We start from the raw sequence: 21,203 nt of genomic DNA, 5'->3' as shown, positions 1-21,203 counted from the left end.
TTTCCGCCACACTGAATACAAACTCATTATGTATGTAGATAGGCTTTTGTAGAATTATCATCCGTGCTGGGAACTCAAAAAATACGCGTGTATGAAAATACATTATGTAGTTGAAAGCCGTATCGAATGAATTTACATAACATGCAATATTAGTGGTCCTTGCTAACAATTCCATATTATTTTGTGTTTAAACCAAGTGACAGGTTTGAATTTTCTGATGGCGCTGACATAGCGGTGTATCGTTTGGTCGTTGCTTGATAGATGGCAGGGCATGTCCGTGGGTGTACGTTGTATAAAGACTTTGACCGATATTTTGGTGTTTATGGTTTTAAACGTATATTTGTTCTTCTGCTAATAATTATTGTTGTGCTTGAATTTATATCGCAATAAAATTTAAAATGAATTTACGGTAAAAAAATATAAACATTCTCGTAGTATGTAAAACTTGTATCACTCCGCGCGGGATTACATTCCGCCTACAGCGATGCATCAGTTTGTTGGCAGCTGTAGTGGTGGAGTTGTCCGGCTCGGTTTGTTTACGACGTGTTGACATTTTGTAGTTATTTAATGTGACTTCATGTAAGGTAAACTGTGAAAATGTAAACCAAATGGATGGATTATTGTTCCGTTAAGTGTCCCTCAAGATGAATTGGACAGGAGGGAAGATATTCGCATTAAAATCATGGACTACTATCGGAATCATTTCGCTGTTGACATTGGTTGTGCAAGGTAAGCCAACGGGTTATGAATAAGAAAAGAGAGAAACATAGATTTCCAGGAATAAATAACTGAGTTATTTTTCTGAATCAATAATTTATCACACTCTGCTTTTGTTTCAAGTCAGTGCTGCTTTGAAAACGTTTTATTTTTTTCATATTATTGTTTTAAGTAAACGTGTGTTTCCATTACTGGGTTGTGTTGGTCGGAACAAGGGCTTTTTGAAAGAACACACCATTAGTCATCGGCCGCAAATGTCATATTGGTTTAACTGATAAACACAACATTAAGATTATTGCTTTCGTCTTATCAGAACGTTTTGTGTACATTGCTAGGCTATACCTTTGTGTGATAACTGCAAGAGTTTATCGACGGGCGATTACTGGCCCCCCTGTTATCGTTTATTGCTCATTTTATCCGTGAAGAGTTACAGAATATTAAAAGAACTTCCCGTACGTGCTGTCTTTATCATCGGACATGCATTTTAAGATGTGAAATTAGACGGCATCTAGACAAAACTGTTTTGGATATACATACACACGTGGTTATGGCATAGATTCAAGATTGCCATGTGTTTAAAAATGTTGCTTATCACTTCCAGTACAGATAAGCTATAACCAGTGCACACACGTATGTGACAAAATTAATTTGTTGGCACATATTGTACATTATTTTAAGGATTTTTTCTGCCTTACCTGCTTAGTTAACTCAGGTTGTATTTAACACAACTGGCCTTCACATAAACCTTTCAAACCTACTTAATCCATTAGTAATCTGTACTCCTCATTCATGTTCGGAAGGTCCCAGGTTCAAATCTCGGTTTGGGGATCTCCTTTTGTAACTTTGTTTTCCCCAGTGTGTACTGGCATGCCGGAACTCCTCATTCCAGTCTTTTCCAGTCATGGTTTTCATTAATGTTGCCATCATTCGACATTACCAAATGCCCTGATATCCTACATTACCCATGCTTTATTCATCACAGGCCCAGATATTTTCCTGAATGTCCTCCGTCAAAGAAAAATACAAGCAACAAAATTGTTTTGTCTGTCTTGAACTTCTGTTTACTTCATAAAATAAACTGGATGATAATTTTTGGACTGAATAATATTTCCTAATTTGTCGTTTACCTGATTTTATTTTGCATAAATTTGTTTGTTACTGCCGTTTCCGGTGGCTTGTTATGTGTAGTATATTATTACGAAAACTACATAATGACGAATTTAAAAATCTGTACTCCTCCCCCAGTATTGTCAGGGCGATTAAGTCGAGAAGAATGAGATGGGCGGGGCATGTAGCGCGCATGGATGGGTATTGGTTGGGAAGCCTGAGGGGAAGAGACCGCTGGGGTGACCTGGACGTAGATGGGAGGATAATCTCAGGCGGGATCTATGGGAGATAGGAGTTGAAGGAGACTGGATTTTGTTGGCCCAGTGGAGGGCTTTCGTTAATTCGGTGATGAACCTTCGGGTTCCCTAAGCCACCTAGGTAGCTAGTATATTATTACATTGTTGCCGAGTTAAGTAATTTGTCATGTATTTAGTTTAATTTGTATCTAGATGTTGACGTAACGCCATGTTTGTATGTCATGCCAGGCTTACACAGATTCGAATGAAATACCGTGACTTGGTAAGGATGTAGAAGGAAGCGGTCCTAGCCTGAAATTTGTAAGGACGGACGCTGAACATTCGTCAGTGGTTGCACTTCAAATGTCTGTCTGTCTGTCTGTCTCATTTGAGCGACTAGGCTGCAGTTTAATACTGACTTGACTGTACTCTTGTGTTCTAATCCTCTCTACCATTCTTTCCTCTCCCTTTCTCCTCAGCTTTGCCACTTCTCTTTCATTCTTTCCCCTACATTTACTCCAGACCATCACTGACTCACCAAAGATTCGATCCACCCCTTCGTATCATCCCCGTTGAAAACATTCACCCCTCGTGATGTCAATTTACCGGGATTCGAAGCTTGGACCGGTAATGGGAGCAACAGTTTCAGTCTCTGCTGCCCTCTGTGTTGGAGGGAGGTACAGTCTGTGTCATGCATCTGTCTCACCTTGCTGTTGATGGCGGAACTTATGTCGTGATTCAAGAAATTTTATTTCTCGAGAGCAGAATATGTGAGTGTTGAATGCGCAGAGTTTTAATATCCGCGGTGGCACTGGCGGTCGTACGGTTTCAACATCCCTTCACGGGGGCTTTGCCTTTTGAGGCCACTATCTCATCCTACTTTTCCAGTTCACTGTACGTAATTTCGCTGCAGTGGATGCTGCTTTTTTACACAACTTACGACTGAAAAGGGCTTTGTAACTTTTTTCAGGAGAGCTGTAGCATAATTGGTGACTGCAATTGTCATTTTTACCAGTCGATTGGAAATTGAAGGTTTGCCAGATTCCAGTGATGTTAAGGGAACTTACCACCTTTTTAATGTAACATGGACAATTTTTGTTTTGATGTTATCAATCGTTGATGGAGGTTCCATCAAAATCTGTTTTACAGAAAAACTTATACGCGAAAGATGGATGCAGACTTGATCGAAAATGGTAAATCGGTTTGACGACTGTCGCCAGGGGTTTATAAGACTCGGTTTCAAAGTTCATCTCCTCTGCTGCTTAACGCTGGAAATAAAACGTGTGTCTTATTGGCCCAATAAACGTTCGTAACAAGTAATGTAACAGCCATTTGAATAATGCACAACATTCTGCTTGCTTTTTTCGCGTTGGTTTGTCAGCTGGTTAAATTGTTATCATATCACAAATTGTGTTCTTTCGGTAAACTAACATAACCTCGTAAGACTTGAGGTTCTCACAGCGATGAGTATGAAGATTTCTGTCTTCTGGGTTGTTGCGCTGTGTAGTCTGGTCGATGTTAACCAACGTTTCAGAGGTCATACTGCCTCCGTCATCAGGGCGATGAGTATGAAGATTTCTGTCTTCTGGGTTGTTGCGCTGTGTAGTCTGGTCGATGTTAACCAACGTTTCAGAGGTCATACTGCCTCCGTCATCAGGGCGATGAGTATGAAGATTTCTGTCTTCTGGGTTGTTGCGCTGTGTAGTCTGGTCGATGTTAACCAACGTTTCAGAGGTCATACTGCCTCCATCATCAGGGCGATGAGTATGAAGATTTTTGTCTTCTGGGTTGTTGCGCTGTGTAGTCTGGTCGATGTTAACCAACGTTTCAGAGGTCATACTGCCTCCATCATCAGGGCGATGAGTATGAAGATTTCTGTCTTCTGGGTTGTTGCGCTGTGTAGTCTGGTCGATGTTAACCAACGTTTCAGAGGTCATACTGCCTCCATCATCAGGGCGATGAATATGCGAATAGGGTGTGAGGAGCTGGATTTATAGGCAGGGAAGTGAAAGGTGTAGCCTACCCCGAGCCAATGGGAGCAGGTATGGGAGTGGACCAATGGTAGCACGTGGGCGAGAGTGGGAGAGGGAGAGAAAGTAGAGAAAGTAGTAACATCACTTAAACACCAACTGGATAGGGCGAGATCTAAATGGGAACTGAGACTTTTGCACTAAATCGAAATCTAGTTCGTTATGTCAGTGTAAGTATTCTGCTGTCCATATTGTCAAGAGGAGGGCTCTGAATATTTTGCTTCTAATTGATTATTTGCTGGTCAGGGGATAGGCCAGTCACAACACTCGACACAAAGACGCGGTCATGTATCGATGTGAAGAGATTGATTAGATTAAATTGGCCCAGATCTGACGTTACAACCGAGTGAGAACATCGCACTTGCTTCGTATTCGGGAGTTGACGGGTTCAAATCTGGGCCCAGAGAACGGCTGTCCTGTCTGAGGTTTCTCGTAGTTTTTTCCTCAGTACCTCCAAAAATTTTGTAGTTTATGAATAATTCCACCATCTGACATGACCATCTGAGCGAGTGACAGCGTCGTTAAACAGACACCGTGCACTGTAATTTAATTTCGGATCCCGTAAGAACTGGAAACGTTTTGGCCAGCTGAGGGACTCGTAGTGCCTCTCTCAAAGGACGGACTGATATGGAAGAAAGTAAGAAACTGTGATCTATGATACACGCGCAGGGCAACTGAAAATGACAGACAGACAGACAGAACAGTTTTTTCAGGATTGATTCATTTCTAGTGTCCACAGGCTTTACTGGCGTCGTCTCAGGACGTACATTGGCGCCGAAGCTCGTCGTTTTAGTATGGAACTGCTTTATCAGTGAGTTATTTAGAAATCTGGTCATGGCGTAAGTTGTTGGTTTTAAATTAGCAGTTTGCTTTGTGGCTTTTCGCGAGTTAGATTTTTTTTTTTTTTTTTGCGTGGTCGTTCAATTAAACGTAGTAGTTGAGTAGTCCATATATCAGTTGGTGTTGATTAAAGGAATCGGCTATCTCCAGCTGTCGATGTACCTCGTATCATTTTAATGAAATTAGCGACCGGAATGTTCTGGAATGCGATGCTCGCTGGCTTTAGCGCTGTGTGTCAGCCATGTTTGTTCTTCCCACTGCTACCCGTATAGAAAGTATGTAATTTTCGTTCATTGCAAACACGTCCCAGAACGAATGTTAGGCTTACATTGGAAATAAAACAAGAGGAGACTTTTTTTTTTCCCTTTCAAAAACTCGATCTATGCAAATTTGCTTTGTCTTTTGTTACGTTTGCTGTTTCGTAACCAAACGAGTTTCTTAATTCCTTTCGTCGTGTCAGTTTTTGCCTGGTTCTTGAGACATTGCGGTATGAGCAACCAATGTGGTCCTTTCGCCCGTTCACATGTCACGCCACTTCGCTTGAATAACGATGCATTAGGGTATCGCCGCCTACCTCCAGACAGGTCATCCTCGCTTTGTTTCGCGTTCAGGTAGAAACAGCTTCCCGACCCGACAGCTTGGGCTCGGTTAACGTGACTGTTCCTTCCCGATATCTTCGCGTGGGGGCTGTATCGACTGCTTTATACTGTGGCATGTAATTCGCAGGGTAGAACAACATTAGATAAGATGGACAGTGGTAATTAGAGACGAATACATTGCCTTTGTGCTTCGTGAAACATTTCAGACCGAATGTAGCAGAAATAGTGAGGGACTAATCGTAATTATATATAGGATAACAACATGAACCAACTTCTGTGCTTCAACTTATTTCGGTAATAAAACTTGCGGTTAAACCCGTGTATTTATTTTAATCGATTGTTTGAAAGAATTCTTAAAATATTACTTGTAAGACTATCGATTTGGATAAGTTTATGAATTTGTTAGTAGTAATATGGGAGTCTTAAGTTTCTAGAAGGCTAGGTGTATCTATTTTCTAGGTCTACAAAAGCCCTTTTCATATTTATGGGCGTGTTTGTGTGCGTTCCGAGAACCATGGATATTCTCAGTAATGCCATTAGGTGTGTTTTACAACATTGTACAGCTTTTAGAATTTATAATATGGCTGACGAAAACGTAGAAATATCATAACAGGGAAAGGACTAGGATTGCGGGGGGGGGGGGGGGGGCAGTTAAAGATTCGAAAGGGCCGAGTGTAGAAGAGACGAAATGAATAATTTCTCGTTGGATTCCAAAAGTTAGGTAATTGATTGGATTGAGTTGGCCGATGATATTGTTCAGAGGCGGCATGTCGTGTTACCTTCTAATTTTATAGAATTTGTTGTTTCATACAATTCGACCACTGTAATTATTATTATCCACAAGTTTAGATTCGGTCTGGTTCTAACTTTTCTCCATTCCACGTAATTACCCTGCCACAATCTTCCATTAGTCATAAAAACGTAAATTAATGAAGGGAGGACCCTAATACGTGACGTTTCCATTACAATTTCCCAGCACTCGGTTTGGAAGCTCAGAGGTAAAGGACTGTCACTACACAGAGCATGTTAAGTAATAATTTTTGGTTTCGTTACCGTAAATGTCGATTCCATTTTAATTTACTTGATATGTCGTTGAAAGACGACACATTTTGATCTTAGGCCCGCCGTGTGAACGCGTCATTTGACGTCAAAATAACTCAGGATCAATAGAAACTAATTGTACAAATTATTAGATTAAAAAATATTGGAACATTTGAATGCCTGAAAACTTCAGTAAAACTAAAATTGTATTTTCAGTGGGGAGCGAGAAAATATAAGTTTCAGGAAACACGTATTTCCTTTTTCTTTAATATATTTATTTATTTCCGTCAATACACAAACTTAGTTGTTAAAATTGGTGTTATTAAAGCTAAACTTTAAAATTTTAAAATTTGGCGCTTATCATCGCTATTACGATGTTACAATTTTAGCGCTCATTATTTTATTTCACAACATGTTTCAATGCAACTGCATCATCTTCAGGCTATTTTCGTCTTTAAAACTAATGTATATTTATTAATGCAACTATCATTGATTTGTTTGTTTTGTACAAATCCTTTTTCTTTGTTTATTTTTCGAAGGACTGAAAAGTGTAGTCCTATTTCATTCGTTGTTTAGTTCAGTTTGTGAATCGAGGGGCTTTTTGAACACAGAAAGTAGGTCGTATGATAATATTAACAAGTTAGGAAAAAAAAAATTAAAATAGCAATTTCTGTCACGTTCGCCACAGTCAGACCTTTGATCTTTAATCAGGAAGGCGGTAGTAAGCAGAGTAACCAATAAGCAGGTCGTCTTGATATTCTGAATGAGCCCGAGGATAGAACAATTAAAACAATAAATTTATATTTTGATTTGGTCGTTTGTCATTAGTTGCGATAATTACATCTTAAGTGGGAAATAAAAAAAAATTAAATTCGAGTCCAGCGTGACAGTTTTGAAATGTAGACGAAAAGAACTGAGCCTAGTATAGTTCTGTGCATAAAAACAAGGGCCTGTGGGCCCCGAGGGTCAAAGTCGCCCAAATTAAATATTACACGCAAACAAATGCTTGAAATTATAAAAGGAATTCAAATGACCTAGTCACGTGGTTTGTTCATCAAGAATTCTGAGAGGCCAGTCGGTATCGGAAACTTTTGTTTTTAAATTAAAAGAATTCTTTTCTTGTTAAGCAGGAGAAGTTTTATTAATTCACCGACGACAGTCCTTTGTTCGTGACTACGCATTGTATTTCGTGACGACCTGTCAGGTGGACTCATTTCGCGTTTTGCTTCTGATAACTGTTATGTTGTGTAGGATTTATTTTATAAGTTTGGCGGTGTTTACCACCGAGTATTGTGGGGGTGGAAAAAGAATCCGGAATGAAATTTTTATTTAAATCCGTGCACAACATTAAATGTAATTTTTGTTTCAACGTCTGTGCAAAAGTACAAGCCTGCCAACCACTGAGCGTATCAAAGTCCTCAGTTTCAATAGTCATGTTGCCCGAGAAGGTTTCATTCTGTCCAGTCGCCGTGAAAACTTCAAGTTTAACAAAAATTAAATGTTCCTTCGAAAAACGAGTTTAAAATTATTAATATGTGAACAAGAAAAGATAATCGTGATCACGAAGCTTCAACAGCAATTAAACAGAACGATGCCTAATTAATTCACTGCATTCCTCATTTTCTGCAAACAAATGACATGAAATCAACTCCACGTGGCCAGCACGTAAGCCTACAGTGGTCAGCGTTTTATACCAAAGTTTCATTTTAAATTATCCGACACCAAATATACCTGTAATTTTGCTGCCAAAAAACGTAAAAAAAGAAAGACCACGAAGAAATTTGCGTTCTGGGATGTTGTGCCGTGTTGTCTCGTAGAAATTGACCGACGTTTCAGATATGTTTACTTCTTCCATCATCAGGGCGATAATTACAGAGGCAACATCCCACAAGATAGTATAATTGCGTCATATTTTGAATCAAATATTAAATTAATTATTCGGTTTTGTCCGTCTAATCACAATTATATTTAAAATTTAAAATTTACAAATAAGATAATTAAATTATCTTTTTATGTTCCGCATCGAATAATCGATTTACGTTTGGAACATTTTTACAACATGTTTCGGTTTCATCGAACCATCTTCAGGTTGAGTTTTAAGTTTATTGATATAATTTTACACCTGAAGATGGTTCGATGAAACCGAAACATGTTGTAAAAAATGTTCCAAATGTAAATCGATTATTCGATGTGGAACATAAAATGATAATTTAATTATCTTATTTGTAAATTTTAAATTTTAAATATAATTGTGATTAGACGGACAAAACCGAATAATTAATTTAATCCCACAAGAGTCTTCGTACGTTTCGCCACGAGAACCCAAAATCTTAAGTCTGTATGAGACGGTCTCGTAACAAAACGTACGTCAAGAAATACTATTTTATTGTTAAAGAGTATTATGTAACTCAAAGCGTGTATTTAGAGTCGATAATTCAATTCAGGGATAAGTTTGGAACCAAACTGTATTAACTTTCTAAGAGTATTTTACTACCATGAAGCATCGCTAATAATGTCTCCTTTATATACTTTATACATCAGATACAGAATGTTCGTGTAAGCGTGAATTTGCCTCCAAACGTTATCTCGTGTAAGGGATAGCCAAGACGTAGGATCTGAAGCCTTCACGGCGACTAAGTGTGAAGAAAGACTTCATTAAACAACCTTACACGGGTATTAACCCGATAAGAATTCATTATATAATATATACTACTAAGACTAGACATTTTCACAGAGTTAACGTAGCGGTATAAAGTGTTTCAGAGCTCTGATACGAATCTGGACCTTCTCCTCGTGGTTTTCCTCAGTTCACCCAACCAAGATCGCAGGTCAATCACGGGCAAAATATTTGGACTTTTCTCTATGTTCCATGGGGGGGGGGGGGGGTCTTTCAAGGTCATTCTGATATTTCCGTCTCTGCGTACAAGAAAATGAGGCATTTTAAGGGCGCTGTAGTTCTTCTGTTCGGCTCTGCAGCGTGTTGAAAATCCATCTCAAGATCCCACACAGCCATCAGCGCGACATGCAACATTTCCTGGAACCTTCGCGGGGCTCACCGTATAGGAGAGCAGGCTCGTAAAACCAGCGAGCATTTCTACATCACTTGGGGATCCCCCCTTCTCAAAAATTAATTTATAACCGGTACCAAAAATAACAGCACGACTCATTCCATGTGGCCATTTACCGGAAGTCGTAACACGGACCAAGATTGTCAGCGTCGCTAAAAGGAAAACCCAGAGAAGCAAAACACGAAACTATCTATTTAAATGTGCAGTGTGAGCGTTCTGAGACATCTGTGTCTGCGTTCTGTTTCAGTTCGCAGAAATGTACGCGTAGCAAACACGTCGAACCATTCAGATACTCGGAGATACGCAGGCCGTGGATGCTGGATCAGTAGCCAAATACGCTATCCGCATTTGTTATGTCTTAAGACTATTATTTATTTATTTGTTGTGTTCGGTTAGCAGTTCAATTTAAGTTACTTTTTTTTATTCTTGCTGTTGTTGGAGTGCTTTGCCCCACCGCAATCCGAAATGGCTGTCGCTCGTCTATAAGACAATGCATTACAAAGACTAAATTCTATTGAGGACAAAGCAAATCAACAGAAGAGATTCTACACGCGTTTAATCAGATGAGCTAAAAAAAAGCTTTCAATTAAAGTTGGTGTTATCAATCAAATTACATTTTACGCCATATACCAGTTCCAGGTTCAAATCTCGGCTGAGCTGAAGTTAGTACGACTTTCTTGAGTCCTTCCAGGAAAACTCCGGGATAGTACCCTAAATTAAGCCACGATTACTTCATTTCGCATCCTTTCCAATTCATCATTCACTGATCATCTTCTTTGCAGCGATGTGTTTGTTTTATTTAATCGTGAATATTTTGCGCCGAATTATTGGTTGATTAACGAATAATGAACTGGAGTGGACGTGGAAGGAAGCGGTCATGTCCTAATTTAAGATTGTTCCGGAATTTGCCTGTAGATACTGAGTAAAATAACGGGTAGTTCCAGTCAGGTTAGCAGTTCTAGCCAAAATTTAGAATTCGGGACACACTGCCTCGACGTTCAGTCAAGAAATTGTTCGAACGCCTTCCAGTTCGAATACGAATTCGCTCTGTGGGCGGAATGGAGAATTATTGATATTTGTAGCAGGTGATGCGTATAGTTTTCATTGGGCGCTAAGGGGTTATGACCTTTGTTTGTCTGTCTTGATGACGTAGAATACAGACGTTTAAGTGGTGATGGGATACCATATTTTTATTATGGCTCCTGGGTGTTCATCAGATGTGTCTGGTTGTGTTCGAGGGTTAAATATAAACACGTTTTTGTGGGTCTTACTTCGCAGCACAGCAGCCAAGCAACTTGTCTTGTCACATTGGACCTGAGCTTCGCGACAAGCACTTTTTTAAGCTTCGGAGAGCGTCGAACAGTGGGAGTCTCTGTGTTGAATTATAATCCTCTGATATATTCTTGGTTATGTTTAAAAAATTTTAAGCAGAAATAATCTCAGATTCCATCTTCTGTTTAAGTAACGTTGGAAACGGAACTTTATGATTAATTAGCAAAAGTTAGTTCACATAGGCTTGGTGTGTTATAGATTCTTAGATGGCTGTATTTTTATACGTATCATAACAAAGCCGCGGGCTGCAGCTCCTGGCCTAGGTGGTTGGTTCAACGGTATTGATTCCTAAGTTATTTACTTCGTAATTAAACATCGGCGAATGAGGTTGTTAGGCCATGGTTTTGCTGTTTGGATTTTTTGTTTGTTTCGGTAGTTGACAATCAACTCTGTGGTCACTGAACTGCAAAACGCGTTCCGTGTGTGATCGTGTAACTTGATCTCTACGAAACCAACCCCTTTTGCCATGTTGCTTAGCAACGCGGACAGCGTTCCGTGTATCTGATGAACGTTGGCCTTCTCCTAATTTCTGATTTGTCATGCGTTTCTCTGTTCTCTTCATTACGGAATTCTATTATATCGCCGTATGCCTCTTTAGCCACGGTGGTCTAGCGGTTAGAACGCTGGCCTTGTAATCCTGGGGTCTCGGGTTCGATTCCCGGCGGTGCCCGAATTTATAACTTGTGTTGGGCAAGGCCGTGGTCTAGGCAACACGGAGTTTTCCTCCGTGGCATCCCAACAGTTACTCCATTCACACACAGAAGAAGGCAATGGCAAACCACTTCTGGATCATCTGCCAAGAACGTATATGAACAGGTCCCAGTCCGAGAAGAGAAAAGGATGGAAGGATCCTGTTCATATGGACCTGTCGTCAGACAGAACACTAAATAATAATAAGATGAGGTGGTCTAGCGGATAGAACGCTGGCCTTGAAATCCTGGGGTCTCGGGTTCGATTCCCGGCGGTGCCCGAATTTATAACTTGTGTTGGGCAAGGCCGTGGTCTAGGCAACACGGAATTTTCCTCCGTGGCATCCCAACAATTACTCCATTCACACACAGAAGAAGGCAATGGCAAACCACTTCTGGATCATCTGCCAAGAACGCATATGAACAGGTCCCAGTCCGAGAAAAGGATGGAAGGATCCTGTTCATATGGACCTGTCGTCAGACAGAACTCTAAATAAATAATAAATAAATGCCTCTTTGAACATTCTTCTCGAATTTTATTGTGATTTGTTATTACATTTACTGCGTAACGAGTACTAGGTGAGACTTTTGGGCAGTCAGTGCTCTGATGGTGGAATTTAAATTCCTTACAAAATGTTCATAGTGATTTTAATCTTGTATGACATTAGAGTGCATAATTACCACACTTGAAGACGTCTGTTGTTAAAGTTCTTTTACATTTATTTTGGTAAGTTGCAAAAATGTTTGTTGTGCGTGATTTAACTAATGATTTTTTGGTATTGTTTCTGCATACTACTTCGTTTCGAGACGGTAGCATTTGTCAAATAATGAAATGGAGTCGGCGAAGTTCACATATTTACCCAGTGGAGAAGTTTACAGTTCTGCAAACGTGACCGGCCTTGATGTTCATTTCTTGCAGTTACGAATGGAATGTTGCTCAGCTGATCGAAGTACAGACGCCACACTTAACGGTCACAACGATATCTTCTTGTCATCCGGGACGCATTTGGCCGAAATCGAAAAATATTTTAAATAACAGCTATTTTGGGAAAACTGTTTAAAATCACGACCCCTATAATTTTTTTCTTTTGACCGTGTGCGAGGATCCTTATGAAATTCGATTTGGGTTTCATGTAAAGTAGGGATTGTAGGGGAGATAGAGGCTAGTTCATACAATTTTCAATTACGATTTTACAATTTACAAAGTTAGCAATTGTGGATTCAAGCACTACCACTATTCGGCTATATTAATAACATTTTTTCAAATGCCTATTCATTTTTATTTCATGTCAAAACTTGTTTATTTAAGAGAAGGCGGTTTGTAACAATATGCCCTGTTAAGGTTCTGGTTGTTACAGTGAAGGGGAAAATTGTTACAAGGTCAGGTTTGTTCCTTCCCTTTACTAAGTAATTAATTACAGACAATATACCAATTAACAATTAATTACAGAAATTAACTTCAAACATATGAAACATCGTCATCATATATTAGCAGCTTGCCTTAACGAGATCCTATATATATATTTGTTTTTAATGCTGTTTTGCGCTGAAAATAATAGGAAACCAACTATTATAAATTTTGGACAAGATTGCATGATCATTAATTATTAAATAAGGTGGTACATATACATACCACTGGGTTTTAAAGCTTAAAATCAACCGACTTTCCTGTATATGCTTTCCCTCACTCAGTTTGCACAAGGAACTCGTAATAAGATCTGTGTACACTGATATGTAGGCCGAACATGTCGTTGATTAGTGAAATATTAAGCTACTCTTGCGAAGAAACCAGCAATAGTGGGAATAGTCTGCAAGAAAGAAAGGTCGATGTGGGTATTTTCTGAGTGAGTCTGTGTTGGTGCTTGAAATTTCAGTTACTCATCTGCGCTGAGATTCACGGCATCCAGAGCTGCCGCGTCGTAACACGTTACCCAGAATCCCTCAGTGTCAACTTCACCGATTCCAGTCATCGCGTCGTACGCCGTTGTTACAGGAAGCCTTAGTACGCCTGGTTCATATTATTTGGGGAGGGGAACAGCGACCTTTCAGATAGTACAGTCTGCTCCAAAACTTAGACGATTTTTGTTGCAGAATGTATTATTATTATACATTGAAGTCCAGAAGGGAAGTGTGTTTAATTTTAAACCTGATATACGTATTTTATGAAGAAAGATGTGGTTGTGGTAGCTTCACATTCTTGTGGCTGAACCCCAACCCCACCCAATACTTTTTTTAAAATTAATTTTCTGATTTTTAATGAAACTTGATATTAGCATAATTCGTGACCACAGTATGGAAATTTTTCGAGCAAAATTTTGTAGAAAATTAAAATGCTTTACACATACTGCACTTTTCTGTCAAATATTTCAGTTTTTGAAGTAATTAAATAAACTTTGGAACTGTTTGGATCAGATCATATATTAGGTATCATTTCTCTTGCGACACACCTCTTACACATTACTTAGGCTATAACAGAACACCAAAAGTTTGCATTCAGATAGTACTGAAAATGTGTGGGCAGTATCATAGCGAAGGCGATGCTATTTGCTACGCTAGACGCCCATTTCCTAACTTGTTTACTTAAAAAGCAACTGAATGACGTAATATAGTTAGAATTTGGAGTTTATGATTTATGTATTTTGAATGTAGATGGCATGACGATCGATCGAACATGGTGGTGTTCTGTCTTCAGACTGCGTTCTTGAGATACGGGGTAGTAACTTAAGTCCCCGTCGCTTAGTCGTAACAACTTTGCCGCGGCAGAGTTTCGCTCTCGATCGTCTGTCCAGGCCAAGTATCTTAATGTTTTTACTCAGTTGCCCGGGGCACCCACGTTCAGCTTCGGTGCACTTTGCGTGTGTCCGCGGTAAGTACCACCGCCCAGGATGAACATATTTTTCTGTGGAGTTTGGATTTTGAATTAAATCTTGAATCAACCGGGGTGGAGACAGTACTCGCTTCTGAAACGTCTGTAAACTTCTCCAAGACTGCATGTCGCAAAGTTCCAGAAAGCTGTCATGCTCACAGAAATGTGTTTTTATTTCGAGTCATTGACCACCGTGTAACAAAGTATCTGTGCGCACTTCTTTTGTAGCTGGGGCGGGCACCCCGGTTGTTTTTAATGCAGTTGCCCCTCGGCTTTGTCCCCCCCCCCCTTCTGGGCCTATATTGATCAACGGCCGTCTTGTGTTGCGCTTATCGTGGTCCCTTTGTTTTAAGTGCGGTGCATTCGAAGAAGACGTTTCGAGTCTCAGCCCCCAGCGCCGTGCGTTGCGTACTCAAGGGCTCTTTGATCCGCGCGGTAGTGCAAGAGTGTGCTAAGGTCCGTGTTGCTGTATGTTCTGGTGTAACAGTTACAGAGACCTTGGGTGGAGTGGCAGAGTGACAGTGCTTCGTAGTCCTGAAGGATGGAACTATAAAGTAGGATAAAGCTGGAATAAAGGGGTTCGTTACTTAGATTCTCCCGGTGTTCGTCGGGATAGCCAGGAGCTTCAGAAACCATCATCAGTCTTACTGAACTGCTGCAGCAGGTCTGATCGTCTGCAAGCCATGTGTCTTCTCCCCTCACAAAGGGGTTGGGGGGGGGGCTTTAATGGTGATAGTGTGCCTGTAATTAGCTGCACAGGGGCTGAAAATTGCTTTCAGGGACAGCTGACCTGCTGCATGGTTTCCGACTCTTATGCGTTGGCCAACAGGTATAGGGCGGGTTGCGTGTAGCTTACCGATGAGATGTATTCATTGCAAGGTAGAGTAGGAGGAACTCATTTTTAAAACGCCTATTTCTATGCGATTTTGCAGATCTCATTAGCCTTGGTGAGGTTTAAGTTTCTCACGACGAGAGTTTGAAGGTAACTGACTTATCTACTTTGATTTTGCTCCGCGTAGTCTGGTAGAAATTGACCGACGTTTCAGAGATGCTTACTGCAACCATCGCCTTAATAATGTTAATAAGTATCTCTTGAAACGTCGGTAAATTTATTGTTGCAAATGTGTTCTGTATAAAACCAGGAACTGGTTGTATTTTTTAAATTATTCATTGTATAGAACAATATACCGCCACGGTGGTCTAGTGGTCAGAACACTAGCCTTGTAATCCTGGGGCCCCGGGTTCAATTCCCGGTGGTGCTCAGATTTATAACTTGTGTTGGGCAAGGCCGTGGTCTAGGCAACACGGAGTTTTCCTCCTTGGCATCCCAACAGTTACTCCATTCCACACAGAAGAAGGCAATGGCAAACCACTTCTGGATCATCTGCCAAGAACGTATATGAACAGGTCCCAGTCCGAGAAAAGGATGGAAGGATCCTGTTCATATGGACCTGTCGTCAGACAGAACACTAATAATAATAATAATAATAGAACAATGTTTCACATCTGAATGATATTAGTTTGATAACGGCCTACGATGTTGTAAGTAAATTTGTGAAATATGAAGGTAAAGTTCTCACTGTACTTAATATAAGCGGGACGTCATGAAGACGTATTTGGGAGTGGAGGAAAAGCTTCACCGGCAATAACCGAAGGTGCGTGATCAGCCTCTCTCTTCCAGGCTGTTCACCGCCTGCCCCTAACGGTACCCGTTTTATAGAGGGCTAGGTGGACCGCAGAGCCGGAAATAGACTTGTATCGCCTGAATTTAGCGAAGTTCTGTGAATTTCACCGTTAATAGCGCCGTCGGAAATGCGGCAGATGTCCTGCAGACGACGCAGAGAAGGGTCGTTGTGCGTTTTATCAGTCATTAGCCTCGCAGAATGAGTCCCCGAAGACGTGTTTTGTGACCATCACGCAGATTGCAGTGCGCCCCCCCCCCAAAGTACAACATGTCGTCATGGCTACGGCTCCCTTCATGACTTTCAATTGTTCGCTTATGTTATTGCAACAATACAACTTTGCTCGGCGCAACAGCGGCTCAAGGCATTTTTCGGTTGAGTTCTGGTTACGGCTTTTGTAACAGCATGTAGTAACGGTATTAACCTTTCAAGGTCGAATGGTAATTATGCGTGCGCTCTGTTTTAACGTTCAGTAACTCTGTATTTTACCCATGGAGTGTATCTGTGTCTTGCCCCCCCCCCCCCCCCACATCTCAGAGTCCTGTTTTCTTTGCGGTACGGACTGAATTTCTAAATAGTATTTAGACAATTCTCGGCTTCAGAGGGTTTCGTCTCATTACATGGCATATTCGGGCTGTTAGTGGAATTATGGACACGCTGCTAAATGTTCATTCTGTGGGCCATGGTTACACTTCTAATAGCCGTATCATTTTAGTGGGGCATACTAGATTTTTATGGCGTTACTTATGAGGCACCCTGTGTCTGATTGTTTCCTAATGCCGCGTTGTACTACGAATAGCGATTAAGAAAACAACTTGGTATGTCATTTTGTACTGGGTACTTAGTGGTTTGACTTAATCGCTACCACTTATGCATTCTGCTGTTTATGACAGTGAAGCACTTTATGAGGGATCCTGTGGTTTATTGTGATGTCACTTGAGTCAGTGGACGTATGTTCCAGTGTCCGATTCTGTGGTTGATAGTAAAGTAACTTTTGGCACAGTCTGTGAGTTGTTGAGAATCAGGTGACAGTGTACCTCTCTGTACTTATTTCCTTTCCGCACGCTGTTGGTGATAGGAAAGGTAATTGTTAACACCGTGCGAATGGTGATGTATATTTATGGGGCACCCAGTGGTTTGTTTTAGCGCACCTTGCATATTCTTAATTCTGTAGTTGTGAGTAGTGTAACTTACGTTGCTATGGTAATATGCTTTTTGAGGCGCCCTGTGGTTGATGGTAGTGTAAGTTGTGATGCACCTTGTTGTCATCTAATTCTCTCTTTACACGCTTCAGTGGCTCTGGCGTGTGTTTCTGCTTTACCTGATCCATTTAGTTTTTATATTAAAAGACTGGATCTTGTTACGACGAGGGAAACGGAGTTCCTGCTCACGATAGAGCAGTATCGCGGGTAGTAATTATGTCAGATCTTTAGCGCGTTCGATGCCTTGCGGTGCGCCTGTTAAATAGTTTGTCCGTCCGTCTGCACGCGTGAAAATAACTCGAGAACGGCTGAATGAATTTTCGTGAAATTTTATATAACGCGGTTTTATTAAAATGTTACTTACAATTTGCATTTTTGTTCAGAATCGGGTAACAGTAGCGTACTATTTTTTTTTGAAGATGTATCCGTTCGCCGAAGTTGAGGAAACTTTAGTCTACTTTGGTTACCATGCCAGGTGTTTAAAGTAATACGACTGTCCACTGCATGCGACCTGCCCTAGACCAGGAAAGTGGCCATGTCAGAGATGAAACCCTTAACTTGAGACCAAGGGCGTGACAGTGTGCTGCCCTTCGAGGGTTATCGCACATCTCATGGGGCGGTGAAAGGTGAGTGGCGGACTGTGAGAGAGTCGACCAGTTGTAGGATCGCAGTTTTTGTGAATTTGTGTGGAAGTGATCAAAATAAGTTTTAGGATAATTAACCATAATCAGGGCATGGCCGCCACGGTGGTCTAGCGGTTAGAACGCTGGCCTTGTAATCCTGGGGTCTCGGGTTCGAATTTATAACTTGTGTTGGGCAAGGCCGTGGTGTAGGCAACACGGAGTTTTCCTCCGGGGGCTTCCCCGGTTTCTCCGTGGCATCAATTCACACACAGAAGAAGGCAATGGCAAACCACTTCTGGATCCTCTGCCAAGAACGTATATGAACAGGTCCCAGTCCGAGAAAAGGATGGAAGGATCCTGTTCATATGGACCTGTCGTCAGACAGAACACTAAATAATAATAAGATGAGGTGGTCTAGCGGTTAGAACGCTGGCATTTTAATCCTGGGGTCTTGGGTTCGATTCCCGGCGGTGCCCGAATTTATAACTTGTGTTGGGCAAGGCCGTGGTCTAGGCAACACGGAGTTTTCCTCCGTGGCATGCCAACAATTACTGCAATCACACACAGAAGGAGGCAATGGCAAACCACTTCTGGATCATCTGCCAAGAACGTATATGAACAGTCCCAGTCCGAGAAAAGGATGGAAGGATCCTCTTCATATGGACCTGTCGTCAGACAGAACACTAAATAATAATAATAATAATAATAATAATAATAATAATAATAATAATAATAATCAGGGCATATGCACTGTGCTACATGCATGTATCATGTTACTAGCAACCGAAAAATGTGCCTTGCTACCTAATGTGTTGTAATGAAATCGTTAAGAACATATTTTTTTCGGACGAAATATTCTTGTATACTTTCGAACATGCATATCGGGACTCTTAGGTGATCGATTGGGTCTGACAACGTCTGCTGTTTCTTTGAGTGAAGTTGGAAGCCGGTCTGCCAACCCATCCACTCATATAGACGGACAGTTGTGAGGCTCTCTGCGGGATATTTGTTTTAGGTTGGCAGCTGTGTAACTGAATTTCCTCGTCTTCCGGATTTCTGTAGCAGACTCAAGCTGAGAGGTGTAATTGAATTTGTGCTGTGTTTTTTGCGGAGAATTTTGGGGATACCGAAGTATTGGAAAAATTACTTTTCAGAAGAAAAAATGTTTCTTTTAGCGAAGAATTTGCATGGATTTAATTGAAAACTGTTCAGAATTTTTTATTACGAGCCAAAAATAAATTGCAGTTTCCATCCATATTCATTTATGGGTCTTCAATTGTCTTTGTATTTTTTTCAGCAGAGAAATGTTTACTTTTGTTTCTATAAGACAAAGAAATTTTAAGAATATTAACTAATATAAGAAGTATTTAATTTCTTCTTCGTTCATAAAACTGATTTGTTCCAAATGAATCAATTCTCAACTCACATTTGAAATAAAAAATGTATTTTCCCAAAAATTATTAGACGTGACAAAAGGAATCGGTATTTAAAATTCATTGTAGGTGTCATATTTACGATTGTCCGGCCATGTTCATATATATATAAGAGAAGATGTTCTATTACGCATTAGTTCATGTAATACGTGGAATCTCATTTGAAATGGGTCGCGTGTAATGTGAGGGCATATAAACCCAGGCAGGGCAAGTGAAAGCGTAGTTCACAATGAGCTGACGGTCGCCCTGGCCCACTGTTTTGTTACTGCGTGAATCGCCCTTGTACCAAAAGTTACATCAGGTCCCATAAAAGGTAGGGAATCTCTTGGAAAAGTGAGCTGTTGTTTAGCTTCTGAAAGTGTTACTCCGTCGAGTTAGTTAAAGTGTCACAAGCGTTTGTTTCTAACAGCAAGAAATGAAAGACCGCGTTCTATTATCTATTAGTGATGAAAGTGGGTGGTCCCGTTTACATTGTACTGTAAGCACTCGTCTTATTACGTAATGAATACACGGTTTTGGCATATAAAATCCGAAAACAACAATATCGTCTGTTTGTACATGATTTTTATCTTTTTCTCTCGATGTAGAGCCACGGTGGTCTAGCGGTTAGAACGCTGGCCTTGTAATCCTGGGGTCTCGGGTTCGATTCCCGGCGGTGCCCGAATTTATAACTTGTGTTGGGCAAGGCCGTGGTCTAGGCAACACGGAGTTTTCCTCCGTGGCATCCCAACAATTACTTCATTCACACACAGAAGAAGGCAATGGCAAACCACTTCTGGATCATCTGCCAAGAATGTATATGAACAGGTCCCAGTCCGAGAAAAGGATGGAAGGATCCTGTTCATATGGACCTGTCGTCAGACAGAACACTAAATAACAAATAATCCCGATGTATCCGCCGTTTAAGAAAACGTAACCTCGAATTAAATTTATAGGATGGGTAAGCTAAGTAGTTATCCTTGTTAAAATTTTAATTATTGCCATATGTGTTTATTATTTGCGAGTTTTTTTTTTTTTGAGACCAAACGACCTTAATCCTCTCAAAGATCTCCTTTTCTGGAAGGACAGACGTACACTGAGGAAGACCCTTTACCCGTTTAGAAAGTCGTACTAAAAAGATAAGGTTGTCAACGAGTTTATCTGTTTATTTATTTCACTGGACACTGGAAATGCATGTACTGGACTGACTGACAGTGGCGACGGGATGTCGCCGTCTTGAGGCGTCCTAATTCATTTGGCGCCACGTGCCTTTCGCCGCTCCTTGTGAGTACATCTTGTGTTGAACACTTTTCAGTCCAGTGAAATCAAAACCTATATATATTCGCCGCATAGCTGTTCTCGCGAAATTTGTGTATTTATACCAGTTTTCAGATGTCCATAACATAATTCGTTGAGGCACGAAGATCATCTGAATATTAGACCTAGTTAAAAATCCAGTCCGTACCTCAGAGAAAACACAACGCGTCTTTGTTACAACGGTCGGTTAATATAGTTTACAGAAATTGTGTCAATTGAATAAAATTTTTTTTGGATATTATCCATCGTCTAGTAAATATAAAACGTAAAACGACGTTTCGGAGATGGGACTCTATCTCCGTCTTCAGGTTCCTACACAGTTGGGCCCACTAGATAGAGCTAATCCCTATCTCCTTTGGTCCGGAGATAGGGATTAGCTCTATCTAGTGGGCCCAACTGTGTAGGAATCTGAAGACGGAGATAGAGTCCCATCTCCGAAACG

General features: G+C 40.7%; 1 protein-coding gene across 7 annotated transcripts in view; it reads left to right on the top strand.

Moving 5' to 3' along the window:
- Positions 1-485: 485 nt before the first annotated feature.
- Positions 486-21,203, top strand: part of fra (neogenin protein frazzled) — an 87,916-nt gene continuing 67,198 nt past the window's right edge. For all 7 annotated transcript variants that reach the window (XR_015537218.1, XM_087356321.1, XM_022077871.2 and 4 more), the window contains exon 1: positions 486-729. Coding sequence is in view for 6 of the 7 variants with exons in the window: in XM_087356321.1 (XP_087212447.1) it covers positions 645-729 (85 nt within the window). In the remaining variant the exon portion in view is untranslated. The remainder of the gene's footprint in view (positions 730-21,203) is intronic.

Source organism: Zootermopsis nevadensis, unplaced genomic scaffold (genome assembly GCF_977971745.1).
Source record: "Zootermopsis nevadensis isolate Lab colony 2312 unplaced genomic scaffold, Znev_1.0 Znev_ptg000002l, whole genome shotgun sequence".
Classification (NCBI taxonomy): domain Eukaryota; kingdom Metazoa; phylum Arthropoda; class Insecta; order Blattodea; family Termopsidae; genus Zootermopsis; species Zootermopsis nevadensis.
The sequence above is the reverse complement of the archived record's forward strand: the minus strand, read 5'-3'. Positions and strand labels throughout refer to the sequence as shown.